This window comes from Natrix helvetica (genome assembly GCF_964273705.1).
Source record: "Natrix helvetica genome assembly, chromosome: 5".
Classification (NCBI taxonomy): domain Eukaryota; kingdom Metazoa; phylum Chordata; class Lepidosauria; order Squamata; family Natricidae; genus Natrix; species Natrix helvetica.
In genome coordinates, this window is record NC_138551.1 from 105,726,450 (window position 1) to 105,749,440 (window position 22,991).

Genomic DNA, 22,991 nt, shown 5'->3' on the forward strand with positions numbered 1-22,991 from the left:
GATTTGTGCGGAGCAAATAATCTCAAAACTTGTTTTTAATCTTCATAGCCATTCTAAATGCTCAAGGGGCCACAACTTTTCAGGTGTGTGTAGGCAGGGTGCACAAACGAGGCCCAGATATTCAGGTAATTTTTGCTTCTATGCCCAACTGAGATGGCAGTAGGCTTAAGTCTTCTGTGAATGTGTCTGCCATCCTCTCTTCCTCTTTACTCTCTGCTCCTATGGATGATCCTGGGGTTACTTTGAGAGTAAGAAAATAGAATTCCAAGAGATCTTTGCCATGCATTGATATTCTGTCAAGGATTCGCTAATCTTCCTGCTCCTGCTATTATTAGAATTTAATTTTTGGTCCTCGCCTTTCCACAGGTGTCTATCGCAGGGCAGCCAGCCGGAGTGGAATCTGCCAGAGTTAGAATACGGGTAATTATGAAATGCCTGCATGAGTGAACGTTACTTTAAAAAGTTGGAATTCCTCCAGATCCGTTATGTGTTCTGCAAAATTTGCAGCTCGGGGAATTTAGCCTACCTGGAGTTGCAACTTTTCTTATTGTTTTCCTGACTTCAATTCCAGTTGCATGTCAAGGGAAGTAGACTATTGAGGCCTGTTGGCACTTTCTGTGCTCAGGAGAAGGGATACCATAAGCCACAGCATAGAAGGACAAAGTATTTCTATAGGCACTTCTGGTCACTTCCCGACACAGTTCCTGTCACTGGGTATCCTCTTCAGAATTACTGCCCCTTAATGCCAACTCAATAGGTCTTATCCCTGTAAACGTTTCCATGTTGCTAAGAGTCTTGGTATGAGAATTAACATGTTAACTTATAAAACCTTCAACTCAGGTGTGCCTTTTTTCTCCTCCCATTCACTCTCTCCTGATTTTACAGTACTCTAGGAAAGATCTAGGAAAGCAGGCTCTTTGGTGTGTGAGAAGTTTATATCAAAGTGTATTTTAGTCTTCCTACTTTTTCCATCTTTCCTTAAAACATTAACTGAATTAATCATACTATGAGAGTCAGCGTCACCATTAGATAATTGACAGTCAAGCTGAAAGTTAAACTAAGTTAATTGAGTAAAAATAGCAAATGGGGGGGGGGAATTACTCAAACTTCCTCAAAACCTCAAATAAGTTTCCCATATCAAAGGATATGGTCTGTAAACACAAATAGAATTAATTAAATGAGATCTCCCAGCAGAACTTCATGTTCACAAGAATAAACACACACACACACACACACAGCAGGACAAGCTCCCCTATAAAATTCTGTTGCTGTACCCCATTTCTCTGCAGCTGTCTCTAAAGGCAAACTCTTTGCTTTTAGGAATAAATATTGTTTTCTTTCCTCACAGCTGTCTGGATCTCATTTTTCTTTATTCTTGTGCAATCTTGGCTTGAGCTGGAACCCCAAATTATTCTTCTGTGGCAGCCCCCTTGTCTGAAAAGCTCTCCCCATCTAAGCAGAGCCTTTAGTTTGAGTCTCAGGCTTAGCCTTCTGCCCTGCTCTCCTCATTTTGGCCCTGGAAACTGTTGTGGCGCACCAGTGGAGCTGGCAGCAGATTCAGACAGTGAGGAGGTTGGGAAGGAACATGGGCCAGTCCTGAAGTCTGGGGAAGGCTTTGTGTCAGAGGCACAGAGGGCGCCAGAGTCCTATGCCAGTTATCAACTGCCTTCAGAGTCAGACATCAGTGAGACAGACGAACAGCTGGAGCCTGTTCCCAGTGTATGTATGCACAGAGTTGCCAGACGAAGGGGACAGCTAAAGAGAAGGGATAGACTTGGGAGTAAAGGCACAGGTGGACGATGAATGGCCCCTCCCAGAAGAAATCAAAGAGGAGTGAAAGGGGGAGTGGAGTTTGCAGGAGACAATTACTTCGCTTAATTGGTTCGTGACTCTCCAAGACTCCTGGCCAGGTTTTGCAGATATCGGCCTGGCAGCTCTCCAAGCCAGATAAGGTCTGTGACTGTAAATCCTCCTTTGAAAGACTTTGCTGGATGTGAATGAGCGGAATTAATAAATAAAAGGGTTTTTTGTTGGGACCAGGAGTTTGTTTCATGCTCTTGGGAAGCCTGGGACAGAACAGAAAGGCTAGGGTGAGCTAGTTCTTCATCAGTCAAGGGAAAACAGCATACTAGTCACCACTGAAGCGAAGGACAGATAGACGGAGGCAAACCGAGTGGGAACCAGGTAGCTGATGAAGGAAGTTCAGCTGAGATGCTTGGATTGGAAGGGGCAGACTTCACTTCTTCTACGCTATTAAAAATGGGGAATTCTACAAGCTTGCAAATATTTTCGTTCTCACTTCCTCTGAACCGAATCGCTTGCTGGAAACCGTTGGTTTTGGCTTCCTGCTTTCATCAGTCAATCTTACTTTCTGCAGTTCTTGGATTTCTCTGGCGCTCCCTTCCATGCCTCGTTGCTGCCTGGGCGCAAAGCCCGAGACTGCCAAACTCATTAGGGCGATTCCTCTATATTTCTTCTGCTATTCTAGCGCTCTGTGGTTCTTGCTGGGTTTTTCCTCCTCCTCTTTAATATCGCATTTAATATATATTTTTCATTGGGGAGTGTGGGGGAACCACTGGGGATGCATTGTGTGAAATGCAAAACTGAAATAATTCCCAGTCTTTCCTCTCTGCTCCACTCCTGAAGACCAATCGGTGCCAACGAGGAGCAGAATCCTTGCGTCTGAATTGGCAACAAAGACTCCCCTGTTTTTAGTAACAAGGGGCTCTCGATGTGATGGCTATGCAGAGCAGGGGGCTGTCCTGAAGCCCTCCCAGCCAGGGGTGGGCTGCAATTGGTTTAACAACCTGTTCAGTGATTGCGCACTTTGTGTGCATGCACAGCGTTCAAAAAACACCCATTCTAATTCAGTTCTACAGAGGAATGATTGAGTCTGTCATCTGCACTTCCATAACTGTCTGGTTTGGCTCTGCAACCCAACAAGACAGACACAGACTTCAGAGATAATTAGAACTGCAGAAAAAAACAATTGCTACCAACCTGCCTTTCATTGAAGACCTGTACACTCCACGAGTCCAAAAGAGGGCCCTGAAAATATTTACAGACCCCTTACATCCTGGACATAAATTGTTTCAACTACTACCCTCAAAACAACACTATAGGGCACTACACACCAGAACAACTAGACACAAGGACAGTTTTTTCCCAAATGCCATCACTCTGCTAAACAACTAATTCCCTCCACACTGTCAAATTATTTACCAAGAATGTATTACTATTATTCTTCTCTTTCTTCCTAATATCTATCTCTCCCCACTTACCACTATAACCATGTTGCTTGTGTCTTTCAGTTTATATTGTTTTATTTGTTTACTAGTACGATTTGATAGCTTATTAGTAACCTTGACTAAGTGTTGTATCTTATGATTCTTGATGAATGTATTTTATTTTTCTTTATGTACACTGAGAGCATCTGCACCAAAGACAAATTCCTTGTGTGTCCAACCACACTTGGCTAATAAAGAATTCCAATTCTATTCTATTCTATTCCATTCCATTTAAATTCCAAGTCCAATTCTAATTCCAACTCCATTCTGTTCCAATTCCATTCCATTCCCATTCCGTTCCATTCCACTCTAAATAATTCTATCAGCTGAGCTGAGAATTAGAGAAATATAGGGCAGGGGCGGGCGGGGGGGCAACTGCTCACCAGAACTATCAGTTTGCCCAAACTGGACCAAACTGGCAACAGCTCACCCCTGCTTCCAGCTCTATGCTCAAATAGGCAGCTCATTAGCAGAGTAGATACGATGGTGTATATGCTGATTATTTGCTGTGGATTTGTTTTGGTTTCTGTTCCAGGAACTGCTGCCCTTGGTGTTGATGTTTGAACTACCTATAGCTGGAATCCTTCAACCCATCCCCGATCCAAGTTCTCCCACGATTCAGCATCTGTCGCAGACATACAATATTTCGGTGTCCTTCAAGCAGCGTTCCCGGACGTATGGCGCTACTGTCATGATCAGAGGCTCCCAAAATAACGCGAGTGCCGTGAAGGTGAACTGTGATGGATCTGAGCTTAATGGTTATAGGGAACTGTTCGATGGGGTTTTTGTTCTTCAGCGAGTGGCTAGTAAATGAGGCTTGCAGATCCTTCAGGCTTCTTCTGGGCAAGAGGGGAGGAGAACGTAGATCCCCATAGTTCAAGCATAATATAAATTGCAATTGGAGACTTCAAGTAGAAATGAGACTTTGCGTAGACCACGTCCCTGGGTTCAGATTTCAAGGTGGCCCTGCCTTCAACTAAATGGGCAAAAACACACAATGTTTGTCCAAGAAGTGTTCTGACCGAGGCTTCCCAAGACTTCTCATCCCGATAAAACCCCTTTTATTTAGTTTAAAGTGAATTCCTCTCCAGCAAAGTCCCAGGCAATAGTCTTTCAAGATTTTCACATCTACAGACCTTTAGCAGGCTTGGAGAGCTGCCAGGCTGATATCTTCCAAACGCCACGCTGTAGCAGCAATTACTTGGCAAGGAATCAGGAACAATAATAATAATAATAATAATAATAATAATAATAATAATAATAATAATAATAATAATAATAATAATAATAATAATAATAATAATAATAATAATTTAATTTGTTAGCCGCTCCCTCTCCGCAAGGGACTCGGGGCGGCGTACAATAAAAACATACATACATACATATAAACATACAGATACACACATATACATACATATACATACATGGAGGAGGTAATAATTAAATATACATCACATTAATAATAATAAAAATTAGCCATTAAAAATATCCCATAATAATAATACAATTTAAAAAGGACTGTCAGGAGGAATAGGATAAACTACGGTTGAGCCAGGCCAGATAATTGAAAGAGGTGGGTCTTGAGCTTTACACGGAAGGAGCGGAGATCGGAAGTAATCCTGATGTCAAGGGGGAGGTCATGCCACAGGGCTGGGCCCATCACAGAGAAGGCCCTGCTCCTGGGTGTTGCCCCCCGACACTGTTTAGCGGACGGCACCCGGAGAAGTCCCTCTCTGTGTGAGTGGATTGGTCGTAGGGATGTATGGGGCAGGATGCGATCCCGCAAGTAACTAGGTCCTGTGCCATGGAGCGCTTTAAAGATCGTAATCAAAACCTTGAAACGCACCCGATAGACCACAGGAAGCCAGTGCAGCTCGCGCAGGAGAGGTGTTACATGGGAGTACCTAGTCCTCCCCATAATCACCCGCGCGGCCGCATTCTGGACCAACTGTAGTCTCCGAGTGCATCTCAAGGGAAGCCCCATGTAGAGAGCATTGCAATAGTCCAGGCGAGACGTCACTAGCGCATGGGTGACTGTGCGCAAGGCATCCCGGTCCAATAAGGGGCGCAATTGGCGCACCAGGCGGACCTGGTGGAACGCCCCCCTTGCCACGGCTGTTACATGGTCATCCATGGACAGCCGGGCATCCAGGAGGACGCCCAAATTGCGCGCCCGTTCCATGGGGGCCAGTTGCTCGCCCCCGATGGCCAGAGATGGAAGCAACTGGTTGAACCAGGGGGCCGGAAGCCACAGCCACTCCGTCTTGGAGGGGTTGAGTTTGAGTCAGTTGTCATCCATCCAGACCCGTACGACTTCCAAGCACCGGGACATCATTTCGACGGCCTCGTTGGGGTGGTTCGGCGTGGAGATGTACAGCTGAGTGTCATCAGCATACAGATGATATCCCACCCCAAAGCCACGGATGATCTCGCCCAGCAGTTTCATGTATGTGTTGAACAGGAGTGGCGAGAGAACCGACCCCTGTGGCACCCCACAAGTGAGGGGGCTCAGGGTCGATCTCTGCTCCCCTGCCAACACACGTTGCATCTGGCCGGAGAGGTAGGAGCCGAACCACTGTAAGACGGTGCCCCTGACTCCCAACCCCTTTAGCCGGTGCAACAGGATACCATGGTCGATGGTATCGAAAGCCGCCGAGAGATCTAATAGGACCAGGATAGAGGAACAACCCCTATCTCTGGCCCTCCAGAGATCATCAACCAACGCGACCAAGGCCGTCTCCGTGCTGTGCCCGGGTCGGAAGCCGGATTGGCGCGGGTCTAGATAATCATTCTCCTCCAGGTGACGTGGAAACTGTTGGGCCACCACACTCTCTACAACCTTCGCTAAAAAGGGAAGGTTGGAGACTGGACGATAATTAGCTAGCTCCGTTGGGTCCAGGGAAGGCTTCTTGAGTAGGGGTCTCACAACCGCCTCTTTCAAGGCGGCCGGCAGAGACCCCTCGCCCAACGAAGCGTTCACTAGGCCCAGGAGCCAGTCGCGTGTAACCTCCCAGGATGCCAGTACAAGCCAGGAGGGACACGGGTCCAATAAACATGTGGTAGGTCGCAGACGTCCACGTAACCTGTCCAAATCCTCGAGTCAAACTCCTCCCAGAATGGTCTCTCAAGACTCGCCTCGGGCGTCTCCACTGGACCACTGAAAGGGACCCATCCCCTCCGGATTTGAGCGACTTTGTCCTGCAGATATTTCCCAAATTCCTCTGCTCTGCCCTGTAGAGGGGCTTCCCGCGGCCTCTGAAACAGGAGGGAGCGGGTCACCCGGAACAGGGCAGCAGGGCGGTTATCTGCGGACGCAATAAGAGCGGCACAATGTTGACGTTTGGCCGCTCTTAATGCCACAAGGTACGTCCTTAAGTAGGTTCGTGCCTGTGCTCGGTCAAATAGAACAGATCTTCACCCTAATGAATTGAACTAATTGTCTCCTGCAAACTCCCCCTCCCATTTCGCTCCTCTTTATTCCCTATGGGAGGGGCCATTCACCATCCTCCTGTGCCTTTACTCCTGAGTCGGCCCTTGTTCCTTAGCTGTTTCCCCTTTCCTGGCAGTTCTGTGCATGGGCACACTGGGAACAGGCTCCAACTGTTCTTCTGCCCCACTGATCTCCAACTCCGAAGGCAGCTGATAACTGTGAGATGGCCCTGGTCCTATCTCTGCCTCCGATGCAGAGCCGTCATCAGAGCCTTCCCCAGACTCTAGGACTGGCCCATCTTCCTCCCCAACCTCCTCACCTGCCAGCAGCTCTGGAGGTTGTGCCATCTGTTTTATCTTAAGCAAGGTTCTATTTGCTGCTGTACATAGATGATGATGATATCCATTTTTTAAGGTTCTGTTTGCTTCCATGCATAAACAAATACTCTTTCCCTAAAAGTTCCTGTTCTTACAGGATAATTTCCTACAAACAGGATATTAAGCCTGCTGAAATGAGCCATGCATTTTGTTCCAAATATCTATGGAGATTCCCCATCATCCAAAGGTGTCTTTTCCAAAATGCAACTGGATTTTCTTGGTTTTTTTCCCCCCTTTGAAATTATTTCACTTCTCATCTGGAAAGCTTCTTCAGAAGAAAATCCTTCTTGGATGAGAGCTGAAACAATTTCAAACGGCAAAAAACAACTGCAAGAAAAACCAGTTGCCTTTTGTTTCAAATAATTTGAAGCACGAAACTTTGTCAAATGGAAAACGTCAAAGTTTCATGTCAGGAAAAAAGGGCACCAGCATATAAGCCCTGGTCGCTCATTGGTTAGAGTGCGGTACTGCAGACTACTTCTGCTGACTGCCGGCTGTCAGCAGTTTGGCAGTTCGAATCTCACCAGGCTCAAGGTTGACTCGGCCTTCCATCCTTCCCAGGTGGGTAAAATGAGGACCCGGGTTGTTGGGGGCAAAAGGCTGACTCTGCAAACTTCTTAGAGAGGGCTGTAAAGGACTGTGAAGCATTATATAAGTCTAAGTGCTATTGCTAAGTGGGAAGGGAAGGAGTGAAGGACCATAGTGGCATAGTGATTAGAATGCAGTACTGCTGGCTAATTCTGCCGACTGCCAGCAGTTCGACTCCGACATGCTCAAGGTTGACTCAGCCTCCCATCCTTCTGAGGTGGGTAAAATAAGGACCCAGACTGTTAGGGGCAAGAGGCTGACTCTGTAAACTTCTTGGAGAGAGCTGTAAAGCATTGAGAAGCAGTATATAAGTCTAAGGGCTGTTGCTATAGTGAATATAAGTTTGTTTCGTTTCCTCTTCCTGGACAGGAAGGAACAGTTCTGCTCTTGGAGCATCTGGCTGGCAGTTTGGCGTCTGCGATCCCGGTGAGCACCCAGCTGGACATAGCAGCTCAGCACCATCTCTTTATGATGGGCCGAAATGGCAGCAACATCAAGCATATCATGCAGAGAACTGGTGCTCAGATCCACTTCCCCGATCCTACTAATCCCCAGAAGAAATCCACAGTCTACCTCCAAGGCACAATCGAATCAGTCTGCCTTGCCAGACAATATCTCATGGTGAGTGCCCTGAAGGGTGGGGCTGTGCGTGGGGCAGCAGATGGTGGAAGGAACATCGGCCATGCCTGGTTCCCCACGAGCCCCTCGTTCCCACTGAAGCTTGCAGTCACAGGTCCCTTGACACTGACTCCTTGTAGTCCTCGACTTACGACCACAGTTGAGCCCGGAATTTCTGTTGCTACGTGAGACATTCGTTTAAGTGAATTTTGCCCCATCTTGCAACCTTTCTTGCCACCGTTGTTAAGTGAATCCCTGCAGTTCTTAAATCAATAACACGGTTGTTAAGTGAATCTGCCTTCCTCGTTGACTTCGCTGATCAGAAGGCGGCAAAATGGGATCACATGACCGTAGGACACTGCAACCGTCATAAATGCGAGTCAGTTGCCAAGCGTCCGAATTTTGATCCCGTGACCACGGGAATGATGCAGCGGTCATAAGTCTGAAAAGCGGTCATAAATCAGTTTTTTGCAGGGCTGTTGTAATTTTGAACGGTCACTAAATGAACTGTTGTAAGTCAAGGACTACCTGTACCAGTCATTGGGCAACCTCTTTTATGGAATTACCGAGGAAGTCTTGTTTGGCTGAAACTCTCTTACCCACATCACAAATTACTGTATATTCCCCTCCCCCTTGGCGAATTGAGTAGGAATCAGGCTCAAGAGTTCAAAGCCAGGTTTGTCACCTCAGTGTGTACTAGTTCTCAGCTACCTGTTCTGACCGAGGCTTCATAAAATCACGAAGCAGACTCCGTGTCCTGACAAAACCCCTTTTTATTCAAATAATGTGAATTCCTCTCATTCACATCCAGCAAAGTCCCAGCAAACAGTCTTCCGAGGGTGAATTTACAACCACAGACCTTATCAGGCTTGGAGAGCTGCCAGACCGATATCTTCCAAACGCAACGCTGTACAAGAAAATATTTGGCAAGGAGTCTCTGAGAGTCACGAAGAAGTCTTCAGTCTAATTAAGTGAACGAATTGTCTCCTGCAAACTCCACTCCCCTTTTGCTCCTCTTTATTCCCTATGGGAGGGGACATTCACCGTCCACCTGTGGCTTTACTCCCAAGTTGGCCCTTGTTCCTTAACTGTTCCCTTCTCCTGGCAGCTCTGCGCATGCGCACATCGGGAACAGGCTCCAGCTGTTCTTCTGCCCCACTGATCGCCCTGGCCCCATCTCTTCCTCTGATGCAGAGCCCTCATCAGAGCCTTCCCCAGACTCCAGGACTGACCCATGTTCCTCCCCAACCTCCTCACTGCCTGAGTATTCCACCAGCTCTGCTGGCTGCTGGCAAGCCACAACAAGTAGCCTGTTAGTGTTAAGACTTAGCCTAGTTTTCCATGGTTTAGGAAACTGTGATCATGTAGGAGTCCCATTATAGGATTCTGTGTCCCCCCTCTGAATTCAAAGGCATTGAACTTGCTTCTCTGGTGATTCAGATATTTAAATTACCCATCTCAAGAATGGTTATTCAGTTAACTGGTATGATTTTCTAAAGCCAGCAAAAGGCAAGGTAAGCAACGGAAGAGGAAGAGTCTGGTCAGCCATTTTTCTGAAATAGTACAGGACCGTGATGGTGAACCTATGACACGCATGCCAGAGGTGGCACGCAGAGCCCTCTCTGTGGGCATGCATGCCATTGCCAGCTGGTCTTCTGGTTTCCAGTGTGCACATACACACTGACCAGCTGGTCATACCGGGCACTGGAGCACTGGAAAGCAGCCTGAGAACAGTCTGAAAAATTGCCAAAAGTAGCCAAAAAACATGCAGTTTTCCAGGCTTTTTCCTGGGACTTTTTCAGGCCGTTTTCAAGCTGTTTTTCAGGTTGTTTTGGGGGGTGTGTTCCTGTCATTTTTCGGGCTGTTTTCAGCCCATTTTGTGGACTGTTTTTCACGCCATTTTTGGCCCCAAAATGACCTGAAAACTGCCCAAAACCCAGCTAAAACCACCCAAAACACAGGCATGTATGTGCCGGCCAGCTGGTCTTTGGGTTTCCGGCACTCGGGCGCATGCCCAGGCATGCACACGTGTTCCCATTTGGGCACTCAGTACAGAAAAGGTTCATCGTCACTGGAATAGGATCTCCTGCTTGGGCAGGGGCTTGAACAAGGAGACCTCCAAGGTCCCTTCCAACTCTGTTATTCTGTTATTTGAAAACTCTTGGACACAGCAGTGAGGTCTGACTGAATCTAGTCTAGAATTTCCTTGAAGTCTGAAGTTGTCTTGTGGGTTTTTGGAATTTGAGACTTGCAAAGATGATGCTGAATGTTTAAACCCCATAATCCAAAGAGAGTAGCTACAGGAGTGCTGGATAGGATCACATAAACCTGTGGCCTGAGCATGCCTTGGACAGTCACTAACACAGCCATTGTTTCTTTCAATGCAGCAAGGGAGCACATGGGATGGTAAGATCTGGTTCTCTTTATTTATTCTGTAGCATTTTAATAATCAAACCTAGCACATGCCGTTCCACATTTAAGCTGTACCAAACTGGAGCATATCCGGAGGAATTCCTTTTAGAGTGAAAGATGCAAAGAAGAACATGAGCATCAACAGAAAGAGTTGGATGTAGACTAGAAGACCTCCAAGGTCCCTTCCAACTCTCCTATTCTGTTAAAAAGTTAAGACTAAAGGGCAAGGTAGAGAACATCCACTTTAAAAATTTTGAACAATTCTCACGTTAAATTAGAACTGTTCTTGATTGGTCCAGAACTGAATTGAAAAGATACAAATTGCAAATGTATGGACAATGTGGTTTTGATTGTTGAAATATATAACATTTTCCATCTCATCAGGTACAAAGGGCTAGATTCGCTACATATCTTTGTTTTTGTGTGTTTTGTGTGCATATTTCTAGTGCCAAATTGCCTGGCTCTCACATATTCATTACTGGATTTTTCCATGTCTTGCAAGTTGACCGGACAGTCTACTGCATGCTCATAATAGGCTTGCATGTGAATTAATTAGCTCATAAGGATTTGTGTATGTGTGTATGTGCCTGTTGCTGAAAGGATCACATGATTTATTCTCAATAGATCTGCATGACTCTTGGTTTCAAGGGGGCTCTTTAAAAGTTTTAGTTAACCCTCCATTCCCAAACTGGTGGGGCTCATCTAGGCAGAAGCTGAACTTGTAAGTCCTTGGTTGTATAGTAGGTTGCATCCTGATGTCATCAGTCATTGTGCGTCTCCCATATTCTCAAATTGCTGAGAATTCAATCAGTGAAACTTCCTGAGAAAACTATTCTTGTCCGTATGGAAATGTCAAGCAACTGTCATTTCTGGAAACCTCTTTTTTAGAAAGACCATGTGAGTAAAATGTAGGAGAATGGTGGGAATGGTGAACAGGAGATTGCTCTTTCAGCTGTGCACTGCACAAAACATGAAGGGCTTCCTAAACTTTATATTGGATTCTGCATTTAATCTTCCAGGGCTGCCTTCCTCTTGTGCTGATGTTTGATATGAAGGAAGAAATTGATGTAGAACCACATTTTATTACCCAGCTGATGGAGCAGCTAGATGTCTTCATCAGTATTAAACCAAAGCCAAAGCAGACGAGTAAGGTGAGTAGAACGGACTCTAGTTTTTCCTGGAGAAGGCTATATTTAGCTTATAACTATCCTGCTTGAAAATTAAGCCAGCCCCTTTCTGATCATCACAGGGGGCAGGATAGTTCAGCGGTTAAAGACGCTGAGCTTGTCAGCTGGAAAAGGTTAGGGTTAGGGTTAAGACTAGAGCAATATGCAACGGAATGAGCTCCCATTTCTGCCCCAGCTCCTGCCTACCTACCAGTTCAGTAGCATGCAAATGCAGTGTTCTGACCTTAAGAAGCATGAAGCAGTCTTGGTCCCGGCAAAACGCAGGGCAAGGCAACACTTTGCACAGAGTCTCTTATAGTCACAAACAGAATTTTCCACTCTTGAAAAGACCGAAGGAATGAATTGTTCCCAGCAAAAGTCCACTCCTCGTTTGCTCCTCTTTTGTTTCCTATGGGAGAGGCCAATCACCTCCAAGGTGTGTGGCTTTATTCTTAAGTCGACCCTTCTTCTTTCTTAGTTGTTCTTGTCTTCTGGCAGCTCTGCGCATGCGCACACTGGGAACAGGCTCCAGCTGTTTCTCTGCCTCACTGCTGTCTAGCTTCCTCTCTGCCTCTGATGCAGAGCCTTCGCCTGAGCTTTCCTCAGCTCCCAGGACTGGCCCATGTTCCTCACCAAACTCCTCAATGTCCAACTCTACTGCCAGCTCTGCTGGCTGCCGGCGGGCCACAACATGAAGGTAGATAAATAGGTACCACTTCAGTGGGAAAGTAGGAGCTTTCTGCACACTTCGGCATATAGTCCTGCTGGCCACAGGACCACAGAAGTGTCTTCAGAGAATGGCTGCTACCTTGACTAAGAAACGGAGATGAACACTGCCCCCTTGTGTTGGACACAACTGAACAGAGGAAAACTTTTCCTTTTTCTACCTTCTGGTCATTGTAATAATAGAGTTATTATCATGAGAATTTGGTTTTAGACTGAGTTGTTATGAATCCAGTATTGTTTAATATTTAGGTTGAATAAGAAAGGGGAGAGTGTACAGTCCTGTCCCACTTGTTTCCACTCTGGGTCAGCTCATTTCACTGTGTGCCATGCAGACTTGTGGCTTGCTCTTCTTTGTGTAGTTTTATATGAAGATAAAGGAGGAAGGCAGTGGTTCAGTGGCTAAGACACTGAGCTTGTCGATTGAAAGGTGGGTGGTTCGGCAGTTCGAATCCCTAGTGCCGCGTAACGGAGTGAGCTCCCGTTACTTGTCCCAGCTTCTGCCAACCTAGAAGTTCGAAAGCATGTAAAAATGCAAGTAGAAAAATAGGGACCCCCCTTTGGTGGGAAGGTAACAGCATTCCATGCACCTTTGGCGTTTAGTCATGCCAGCCACATGACCATGGAGACATCTTTGGACAGTGAAATGGAGATGAGCACTGCCCCCTAGAGTTGGGAACAACTAGCACATATATGCGAGGGGAACCTTTACCTTTATATGAGGATAATGAGATACTCTATGATTCCCATTTTCCTAAGGACCCTTGAGAACATGATTGACACTTATCAAAGACCTGTCTATTGTCAGTGAAGCATGTATTGACTTATTTTGGGTATTGTTTGATTTTCTAAATAGGTCAGCACACATCAGCAATAATATCTCTTGTTCCTTGGCCTTTCCTAAAACCATCTTGAACATCTGGGCTCTAATTTGTGTTGGATGATCCTAACAATTATTTCACTGTCATGTGAAATTAAGTATATTATGTAATAATTTGCACACTGCTAAGTTTTCTTTCTTTGGTCTTGGTGTCTGTGTTTAACAGAAACAAGCACATCGAGTTACCACAGGGTAATAGCTAATGTAAATTTTTAAAAAGATCTTTATTAATTAGTAAATGATGTCTTTGAAATGACTTCATCTGATTATATTTTTAATATCAAGTTAATTCCTACAAAAGTACAAGAAAGTTTGTCTTCAGTGTTGGTCTGAAGCTTCCAAGAAAAACAAGGATGTCGCCAGTATCTCGCTATTATGTAATTTTAAAGCTTAAGAGAAACACAAGCAAGGAATAAAATCTGACCAGATGTTTTTTTTCAAAGCTCTTCACAGCCCTGATCTTCTTAGGTGGATGCACACAACAAGGGAAGATTCTCCTTTGATAACTTGACAAGATGCAAAAAGCAACCCAAGAGGCAGATAAATAAATAAAGCAGTCATTGTTTTGCCACCAAGATGAATCAAACCAGTTCTTGTTCTGGGTCAAAACATGCTTTTTCATTGTCACAATTATTGTGGTGACTTGTTCGTGAAGGAAAGTTGGAGTAAAGTTAAATGTAGGGCGTCTCAGAGCTCTAGAAAATGAGAAATCCAGTTTCTCTAGACCTGTATGTTGAGGGGAAAAATGTTATGATCTGATATTTTTTATTTGACTTGGAAAGCACTGGGATGTAATAAATTAGCAAACTCTCCATAATTTCCCACAATGTTCTAAACAAGGTCAGGAATCTGAGCTTAGATTTTGGCTGCCCAGAGCAGAGATAAACTACATTTATATCAAGGATTGGATATTGTTGGGTGATGTGATTCTAAACGATGCTGAAATGTTGAATGGACCTTTTACACAAAGCCTCATTTATTTCATCGTCTGAAATATTATAGAACAGGGATATTGTTTCAGTGACTGTATATTGTAGCCAAGAATCCCAACCAAAATTCACCCTACCATTCCAGATTTTTTTTGTATAAATCAAAAGTATGTAGTTTAGGAGCCACAAGTACTTTCTCTCTGTGTTGCTACTAGGAGGAGCTTTCTTCAGGAGAGGATTTGTAAACAAGACTTGTGACTCTTGCCAGTTGTCTGGAATTGTTTGAATTGTTGTCAGAAATTCATACCCTGTGTTTTCTTTTTGCAGTCTGTGATTGTGAAGAGTGTTGAGCGAAATGCCTTAAATATGTACGAAGCACGGAAATGTCTCCTGGGTCTGGAAAGCAGCGGCATTGCCATAGCAACAAACCCCTCCCCCATCTCTTGCCCAGTTGGCCTTCCTTGCCCTGGCTTGGACATCTTGACCTCAGCTGGCCTTGGACTAACTGGACTTGGTATAATCTACAACCTAATATTTTCAAACCTCTTCATATGGGTTTTCAAGGTTTAAGGCAAGGGTGTCCAACCTTGGCCACTGGATGTCCAGACCTGTGGACTTCAACACCCTGAGTGTCAGGCCATCTTTTCTTTTGGATCTTTGCCACCTCCCCACTCCCATACACACTTTCTATTCCTCTACTATGCATTTTCTATTGTGGGAAAATGGGAGGGGGGATTCTATTGAGTTAGATGCCATGCAGCCATAACAAAATTCTTTCTAGAAAGCCAAGGTCATCCTTTGTCTCTGCACCTCTGCACCTGACTGGAATTGGATGGGTGGAACTGCCAGCATAGCAGTGGGAGATTGGACCATGTGATGGACTTGTGGGTGTGGGGGGAAGATCTTGAACTTTCAACTGGGTGGGGAAAACCAGGAAGCTTTCAGATTCGGGTTTTCCCAGATGTGCCAACATGGCTCTCTTAATAAATTGGAACTTTGAGCAATCCTTTGCCTTGGATGCTGATTTACTTTTGGATGCTATTTGGAACCCTGACACCGAGTTGAATTCATGGCTGGTTGGGGAATTCTGGGAGTTGACGTCCACAGATCTTAAAATGGCCAAGATTTATTTTAAAAAGTAGGCTGAACAATAGCTTCAACATGTAAGTTTATGTTGATATGTGTGTGTGTTTTCTTTCTTGTACTTAAGAAAAAACAATAATGGAAGGAAAACATCTGTTTAACTGATATGGGGAAATGGAAGAATTAGAGAAGAGTTTGGAAATGTGACATAGATTTCTGGAGATAGTCAGCAGCAAAGTAAGAATTGCAGGCATAGATGTGAAGGTGTAGTTGAGTTAAGTGTCCATGGGCTATCTAGGTAGACTATTGGCTGCACTTCTTTGAAGAACAAAACAGAAGGTCATTTCTTGTGGCAAAATTTCTTTAATTTCCCTTGAAGACATTTTGCTCCTCATCCAAGAAGCTTCTTTAGTTCAGAACTGAAGAAGCTTCTTGGATGAGAAGTGAAACGTCTTCAAGGAAAAACAAAGAAAGTCCAGTTGCCTCTTTAAAAAATATCTTTGGGACAAGCGTGGTCCAGATGACTGAGAATCTCCATAGATGTTGCATTTTTTGTTAGGAGCAACAACCAAGGAGAGAAGTAGGCATCTTGTCCACCTAGGGTGGGTCTTCCTTGAGTGTTTTCATCATCCAACAGAAGAGTAAAATAACTCATTCAGTTTTGCGTTGGTCTTTAAAATCATTGGTTGTGCATCCACAGGGGTGTAAAATCTCTTTTACTTGTTTTTTTTTATAGGTCTTTTGGGTCCAACCACTTTATCTGTCAACACATCCACATCTCCAAATTCCCTCCTAAATGCTCTCAATAGTTCGGTTAGTCCTTTGCAGAGTCCAAGTTCAAACACTCCAAGTTCAACTTTCTGGGCTTCCTCAATCGCTAATACAAGCACTACAGGTTGGTATTTTGGGTTTAAATTGGAGACATGGAGCAATCTAGCATCCCCCCCTAAGCATGCACAACGGGAAATGATGCTCCTGTTTCAAGAAGCCATCATTGTAAGATGGGATCATCGGAGTCCTTGGGACTTCCAGATGGGCATAGAGTGTGCCTGCTCATTTCATTGTGGTTTGTGCTTTGCATCCAGAAGACCCTAGCTTAGTTCTTGGCATTTCAAGGACCTTGTAAAACAAAATCTGTCCTAGGGAGATAAAGCTACTCAGATCCTATTCTATGAAATCTTGCTCTGCTGAATTGCAAATCAACTACATATAATCCTCCTCTTACAAATACTCATTGATGACTTACTCACTAGCGTCCCGCCCCGCCCCATCCCTCGCCCCACCTGCCACCTCCCAAATTGGACCCCAGCATGAAACACACATCTTACCGGACACTGACAGCTCCGTTGCATCTCTCAGCCGTCTGTGCAGGGAAACACCTTGCACTGTAAATAAAAACTTCTTGCGAATTTGAGAAGTTGTTAATTGCTCATACTTGCGAAATCAACTACAGATAATCCTCACAACTACCCATTGACGACTTAATCACTAGCGGCCCGCCCTGCCCCGCCCCATCACCTGCCCCACCTGCCCCCCCCCTAGTTGCACCCCAGTGTGAGACATGCATCTTATCGGATACTAGCAGCTCTGTCACGTTCCTTGCCATTGTGTCCAGGGAAACACGTTGTTAAAAAATCTTGTTGCGGGTTTGAGAAGTTTGAACTCGCGAGAAGGGCTTTTTTTAAACAAGGTGTTTCCCTGGACACAATGGCGAGGAATGCGACGAATCTGAAAAGGTAAGAAGTGCGTCTCGCTTCTCTCCCGCCCCACCTGCCAAGTGCCAGAAAATAATAAACCCCCCTCTCCCTGATAATAAGGCCAAGCCCTTATTATGGAGGTAAAAAGAAAATAAGACCCTGTCTTATTTTCGGGGACACACGGTATATGCTTCTGCATCTCTTTGCAAGCCAATTGACTTTCCTCACCCTTGGCAACCTTGCAACGTCTCCCATAATCAAGTGATCAAAATTCAGGTGCTTGGCAACTGGGTTGTATTTATGATGGTTGCATGGTCATAAGATCACCATTCGTGGCCTTCCCAGCCTGTTTAACAAAGTCAGTGAGAAAAGCTAGATTTGCTTAATGACTGAGGGATTCAGTTAATTGCACCAAAAATGGTTGTAAAATCAAGTGTGACTCACATAATGACTACTTCGCTTAGTGACAGAAGTTCCCAATAGTGGTTGTAAGCTGAGGACTCCCTGTATCTGCTTAGGACTTTAGGCATCTTCAATCTCGGCAGAAATAAGGCAGAACCTCTGACATTTTCTTCCAGGTTTCTCTGCTATTCCTCACCTGATGATGCCACCTACTGCACAAGCCACATTAACCAGTATCCTGTTGTCGGGTGTGCCCAACTATAGTCAAAGCACACCGTCTCCCCCTCCTGGCTTAACACCTGTTGATATTCATGTGAATGGCATGCAAGTGGAGAACAAGAAAAATGCAACCTCATCATTAAATGGTCATGTAAAGGTAAACAAATGACCTGAGGGTAATAACTCTAGCATATTTATGAGATATTCCAACTAACTAAGCAGAATTTCTTTTGTGCACATTCTGTGTAATAGCAATAGCGCTTATATACTGCTTCATAGTTCTTTTACAGCCATCTCTAAGCACTTTAGAGAGTCAGCCTCTTGCCCACAACAATCTGGGTTCTTATTTTACTGACCTTGGAGGTATAGAAGGCTGAGTCAACCTTGAGCCAGTCAGGATCGAACTCCGGGCAGTGGGCAAAGTAAGCCTGCAATGCTGCAATACTGCACTCTAAGCACTATGCCACCACAGCTCAGATTATATCAATCTGGAAAAAATAAAGCTTATTTTTAATTGAGTTTAAATACTACTGCACTTTACTCGGCAACCACACAACAAAAGTTACTGCTACTTTTAGTAGGATGTTACTTTTTAAGTGGAAAGTTTTTCAGGATATGTTTTTGTTAGAGGTTTGGCATATCATAAAAGTATAAATTAGTATAAAAAGTATAAAATTAGAAATTCTGGCTTCTGAGGGTGTGATGGTGTGAAAACAATTATGTCATTTCATTATTGTAGCTTTCTTACAACATCGTAGAAAGTTGTAGAAAATGGTTTCCAGCCATAATTAAAATTGGCATCCTGAAATTTCATCTTTCAACAATGCCAAACCTAATGCCAACACGTTGAATAAGGAATGATTCAATGAAGCCTATAAGACCCATATCTAAAACTCTAAATATGGTTTCAAGTAGATGGTTTGACGTGATGTAAACCTAGGAGAGCAATCCTACTCAGAGGCAGCCAGGAGGCCAAGTGATGTTGTGTTCAAAGCTTATCTAAACATTCTCCTTCTATTAAAGATTATTGTTCACATAATAATGGGAAAATAAGGGAAAGAAAGGGATACAGAGAAAAGTGTAGGGTAGAGGGGAAAAAGAAAAAGAAAAGAATTGACTTCTGATTCCTTTTGGTGCAGTAGAACAAAGTTAGTAACATGAAAACTTAACTTTTTACTTTTAAAAAATAATTTTTCAAGATTGCATGAGATTCTCAATGGTTACTATAAAATCCCCAGAGGCACAGTTGATGGGTGGGGCTGGGGGTCATAGAAATCAAGTGCCCCCCGGATGAGTTTCCAATGTATATGTTTAAATCTGATGATTCAGTTCTATGAGAAAATGGGAACTGCTGCATTCTAGCACCTTATTTTTTTTTAAGAAAAATATTGATCCTGAGTATCCACAGACAGGTGAGGTGGGAGTAAAATCATTAGATCACCTCATATATATATATTTTTGCATGGAAAAAGAGATATTAAGCAATTAAGGAGAGTCATTCATGGGCTTTCTTTTTTCAAAGTATAAGATGATTAAACATACTGTTAAACATACTGTTCCAGACCTCAGCTATGAAGTATCCTGCATTCTCTGCCACAGCTCTTGGTGAAAATGTATTAAGCGCAAACCACAGCGAACCTTCTCGGACGATTGGTAGCCATAATGCCTCTGAACAAGTGACAGCCAAGACAAACCCTGGCGAAGGTATAACCAAAACTACCGTGGTGTGCTCTGATGCTGCGTCATCTCCCCCACTATAGGAGGACAGTGCAGCCAGAGGTGGTATTCGGCCATTTCGAACCGCTTTGAGCGAACCGGTAGCGGAGATCACGGGTGGGCCTGCCCACCCATCCCAGCAGTATGACGACCTATTTAGCCATGTTTTTGAGGCCGGCCGCATGCGCGAAAAGTGCACATGTGGACGAAGCAAGGGTGCACGCATGGGACAAACCGGTGGTAAAAATAAGTGAAACCCACCACTGAGTGCAACCTCTTGGGCTAAAGGGCTCGTCTTAAGAAGGGTGGTGGAAAGACCAGCTGATTATTTCTGTGCTAAAAATAAAAAACGTGCCCCAAATCATAATAGCAATAGCACTTAGACTTATATACAACTCATAGTGCTTTTGCAGCCCTCTCTAAGCAGTTTACAGAGTCAGCCTCTTGCCCCCACCAATCTGGGTCCTCATTTTACCCACCTCAGAAGGACGGTAGGCTGAGTCAACCTTGAGCCTGGTGAGATTCAATCTGCCAAACTGCAGCAGCAGTCAGCTGAAGTAGCCTGCAGTGCTGTACTCTAACCACTGCGCCACCTGGGAAGCCTGTTCATTTCGATTAAAAGTTTTGCTCAAGATCAAATGATCAAAACATTCCTAAAATATCTATTTCTGGGCATGGTCCAAAATAATTTCTTGGTGGTTTGGTTCAGAATAACAAGCCATAATGGGCTAATACAGATATGATATTTGGGTTTAAAAGTGCTTCATTCTTCAGGGGGGCTTTGTTCCAGTGGTGGGTGGAAAATGCGTGCAGCGTATGCATGCATCTTACCTTCCAGTAATGCCTCCGCAAGCCTCCGCAACGCTCCAGCTTCTCGGTGGAGCGTCACGCAGGTGCTGTATGCGCCATGCACATGCACGGAAGCGCTGAAGGCTTTAAAGGACAGGTAAGGAGCTCGGGAGGGCAGGTGGGCCCTCCGGAGCACTGTACCGGAACGGTACCTGGTGCTCCAGGCAGGCTCCGGTACGGTACCTGGGTATCATACATTTTAGTACATATAAACATAATATTATTACTCATAGTTATTACACTTCATTTTCATTTCATATTGTTTAGACATATCTAAGACCACCACGATTCAATTTCTAAACACTTTCCTCTTATTATTACATCTATCTTCTTATGTTAATATATATATATATTGTTATTTCCCTCTTATTTCTATTTCTATTCTAACGTTTATTCATGTCACCGTTGTATTTAAAAACGTTTCTTTTCTGTCTCCCATCTTTCACCTGCTTTGTTACTCATATTTCCCTTATTTAAGTCTTCAAATGTGTATATATTAAAGTTTCATCCTTCATTCTTTCATTGCTCAGTGTTTCAACATATACAATTCTAGTATCACAATGTTATTTAATCATATAGGGCAGATCTATTCATATTCCTTCACCCAATCCATGTAGTTCTGTTCTTGGTTCTTTGCAGGTTGCAATGATGCTTTTGTAGAAGTGGGCATGCCCCGGAGCCCTTCGCACTCCGCTAATGCCAACGATCTCAAGCAGATGATGAGCGCCTCGAAGCAATCCTGCACAAAGAGGCAGGCGGTGGAATTGCTGCAAGGCACCAAAAATTCTCATTTACAGTACGTAATGTTTATAAAGTTAAGGTTGTGCAAAGTGTGGAGATGTTTAACATGTTTTCGGTGGGGTTGTTGTGTTAATAAAACACACTATTCATAACACATCCCTGGTGGGAGCTTCCTATGCGACATGCACAGTGAAAAAGCCATGATCTTTTATGACCTCTTGATGGTTTTTATTTGGTTCATGTGCTTTCCCCCTCAAAATTATATTAGTAAAGATAAAGGTTCCCCTCGCACATATGTGCTAGTTGTTCCCAACTCTAGGGGGCGGTGCTCATCTCCGTTTCAAAGCCAAAGAGCCAGCGCTGTACAAAGATGTCTACGTGGTCATGTGACTGGCATGACTGAACGCTTAAGGCGCACGGAATGCTGTTACCTTCCCACCAAAGGTGGTCCCTATTTTTCTACTTGCATTTTTACATGCATTCGAACGGCTAGGTTAGCAGAAGCTGGGACAAGTAACGGGAGCTCACTCCGTTACGTGGCACTAGGGATTCGAACCACTGAACTGTCGATCTTCTGATCGACAACTCAGCGTCTTAGCCACTGAGCCACCACGTCCCTTTTCAATATTACATTACTTGTGCAGTATTAATATAATATTACCCTTTCATCAATCTTAACAGTCCTAACATTGTAAATATGGTTTTTGCTAGGCTGTGAGAGTAATATTGGCAAAGACCTATGTGTTGAGACATCATCATTTTTGATTTATCATTAATCTCTTAGCTATTGCTCTTCTAGTCCCTCTGAGAAAATTAGTGGCATATTTCAGTCCGGGATTAAGTTATTTGTAAGCATCTTTATTTTTCTTTCCGAATTCCTTCTGAGGTAGATCATGATTCATAGTGGGGACTCTGTTTGGGGGAAAGTTAGATGTAAAAGATTTCACCTTACTAACTCTGAGGGAGAATTACACAGAGAGTAACTGCATCCTCTTTTCCTCCTTGCTTGTTTAATGGCGGGGACAGCTGGGATCCAGTAAAATGATTTACTCACCATCATTCTCAATCCTCTTCATATCCCAAGACAGCAAAACGAGCAGATCAGAAGAGTAGAAGAGATTGTAGCTCTGCCTTCCAGGGCCCACTTCAAAGGTCAGCTGCTGCCGGTTCAGACTGGTTCAGGCAAACGGATAGTTCCAACCACCGACTGGGCCTGCCCCTCCCTGCCCCAATGTTATCCAGTCCTATATATCTCACTCTCTGGCTCACTCGTCCCGCCCTTCCATCCCAGCTGATTTCCGTGTCTAGCCCACTCTACTCACAGCGGCTGCCCAAGAAGGTGTACTAGAAGCCACGCACATCAAATCGCTGTGTGTTTGAAGCCGCGTGCAAGCTCACATTTTCGGTTCTGCACTAGGCGAACTGGTTGTTAAATTATATGAAGCCCAACTCTGGCCCACTTCAAACAATAAAGTCAAAATGAGTTTCAGAGAGTGTCTTTCCCCTTTAGCTGTAATGGCAGTATTAGCAGCCAACTGAAGGAAAGAAGCAGGTTGGAAGGCCCTGAATTTGCTCTTGAATTAAGAGGAGATTCTGGAGAGGATTTGGAGAATCCATAGCAGTATTTTCCTCCATTTTGACAAAACTTTGGCTTTGCTGGCTGGGGAATTCTGGAAGTTGAAGTCCACATCACTTCAAATTGCTATGGTTGGGAAACACTGTTTGACAGTGTTGGTTCTCAGAAAGGTTTTCTTTTCTTTCTTTCTTTTTTAAACAAAGTTTTATTGGTTTTTTAGTATTTTTCAAAGGGAAAAGGTATGGGAAAGGTTACAAATTTTGGCAGCCGCGAAATGCAGTAGGTGCACCCCCCCTCC

At 44.4% G+C, this 22,991-nt stretch overlaps 1 protein-coding gene across 1 annotated transcript in view; it reads left to right on the top strand.

Moving 5' to 3' along the window:
• The window catches only part of BICC1 (BicC family RNA binding protein 1), a 133,743-nt gene that overhangs the window by 94,549 nt on the left and 16,203 nt on the right, over positions 1 to 22,991 (top strand). The window contains exons 6-14 of the mRNA XM_081954514.1: positions 367 to 420; positions 3,823 to 4,017; positions 8,052 to 8,303; positions 11,732 to 11,863; positions 14,738 to 14,924; positions 16,230 to 16,388; positions 17,769 to 17,968; positions 19,374 to 19,515; positions 21,016 to 21,172. Of these exons, the coding sequence (XP_081810640.1) occupies positions 367 to 420; positions 3,823 to 4,017; positions 8,052 to 8,303; positions 11,732 to 11,863; positions 14,738 to 14,924; positions 16,230 to 16,388; positions 17,769 to 17,968; positions 19,374 to 19,515; positions 21,016 to 21,172 (1,478 nt within the window). The remainder of the gene's footprint in view (positions 1 to 366; positions 421 to 3,822; positions 4,018 to 8,051; positions 8,304 to 11,731; positions 11,864 to 14,737; positions 14,925 to 16,229; positions 16,389 to 17,768; positions 17,969 to 19,373; positions 19,516 to 21,015; positions 21,173 to 22,991) is intronic.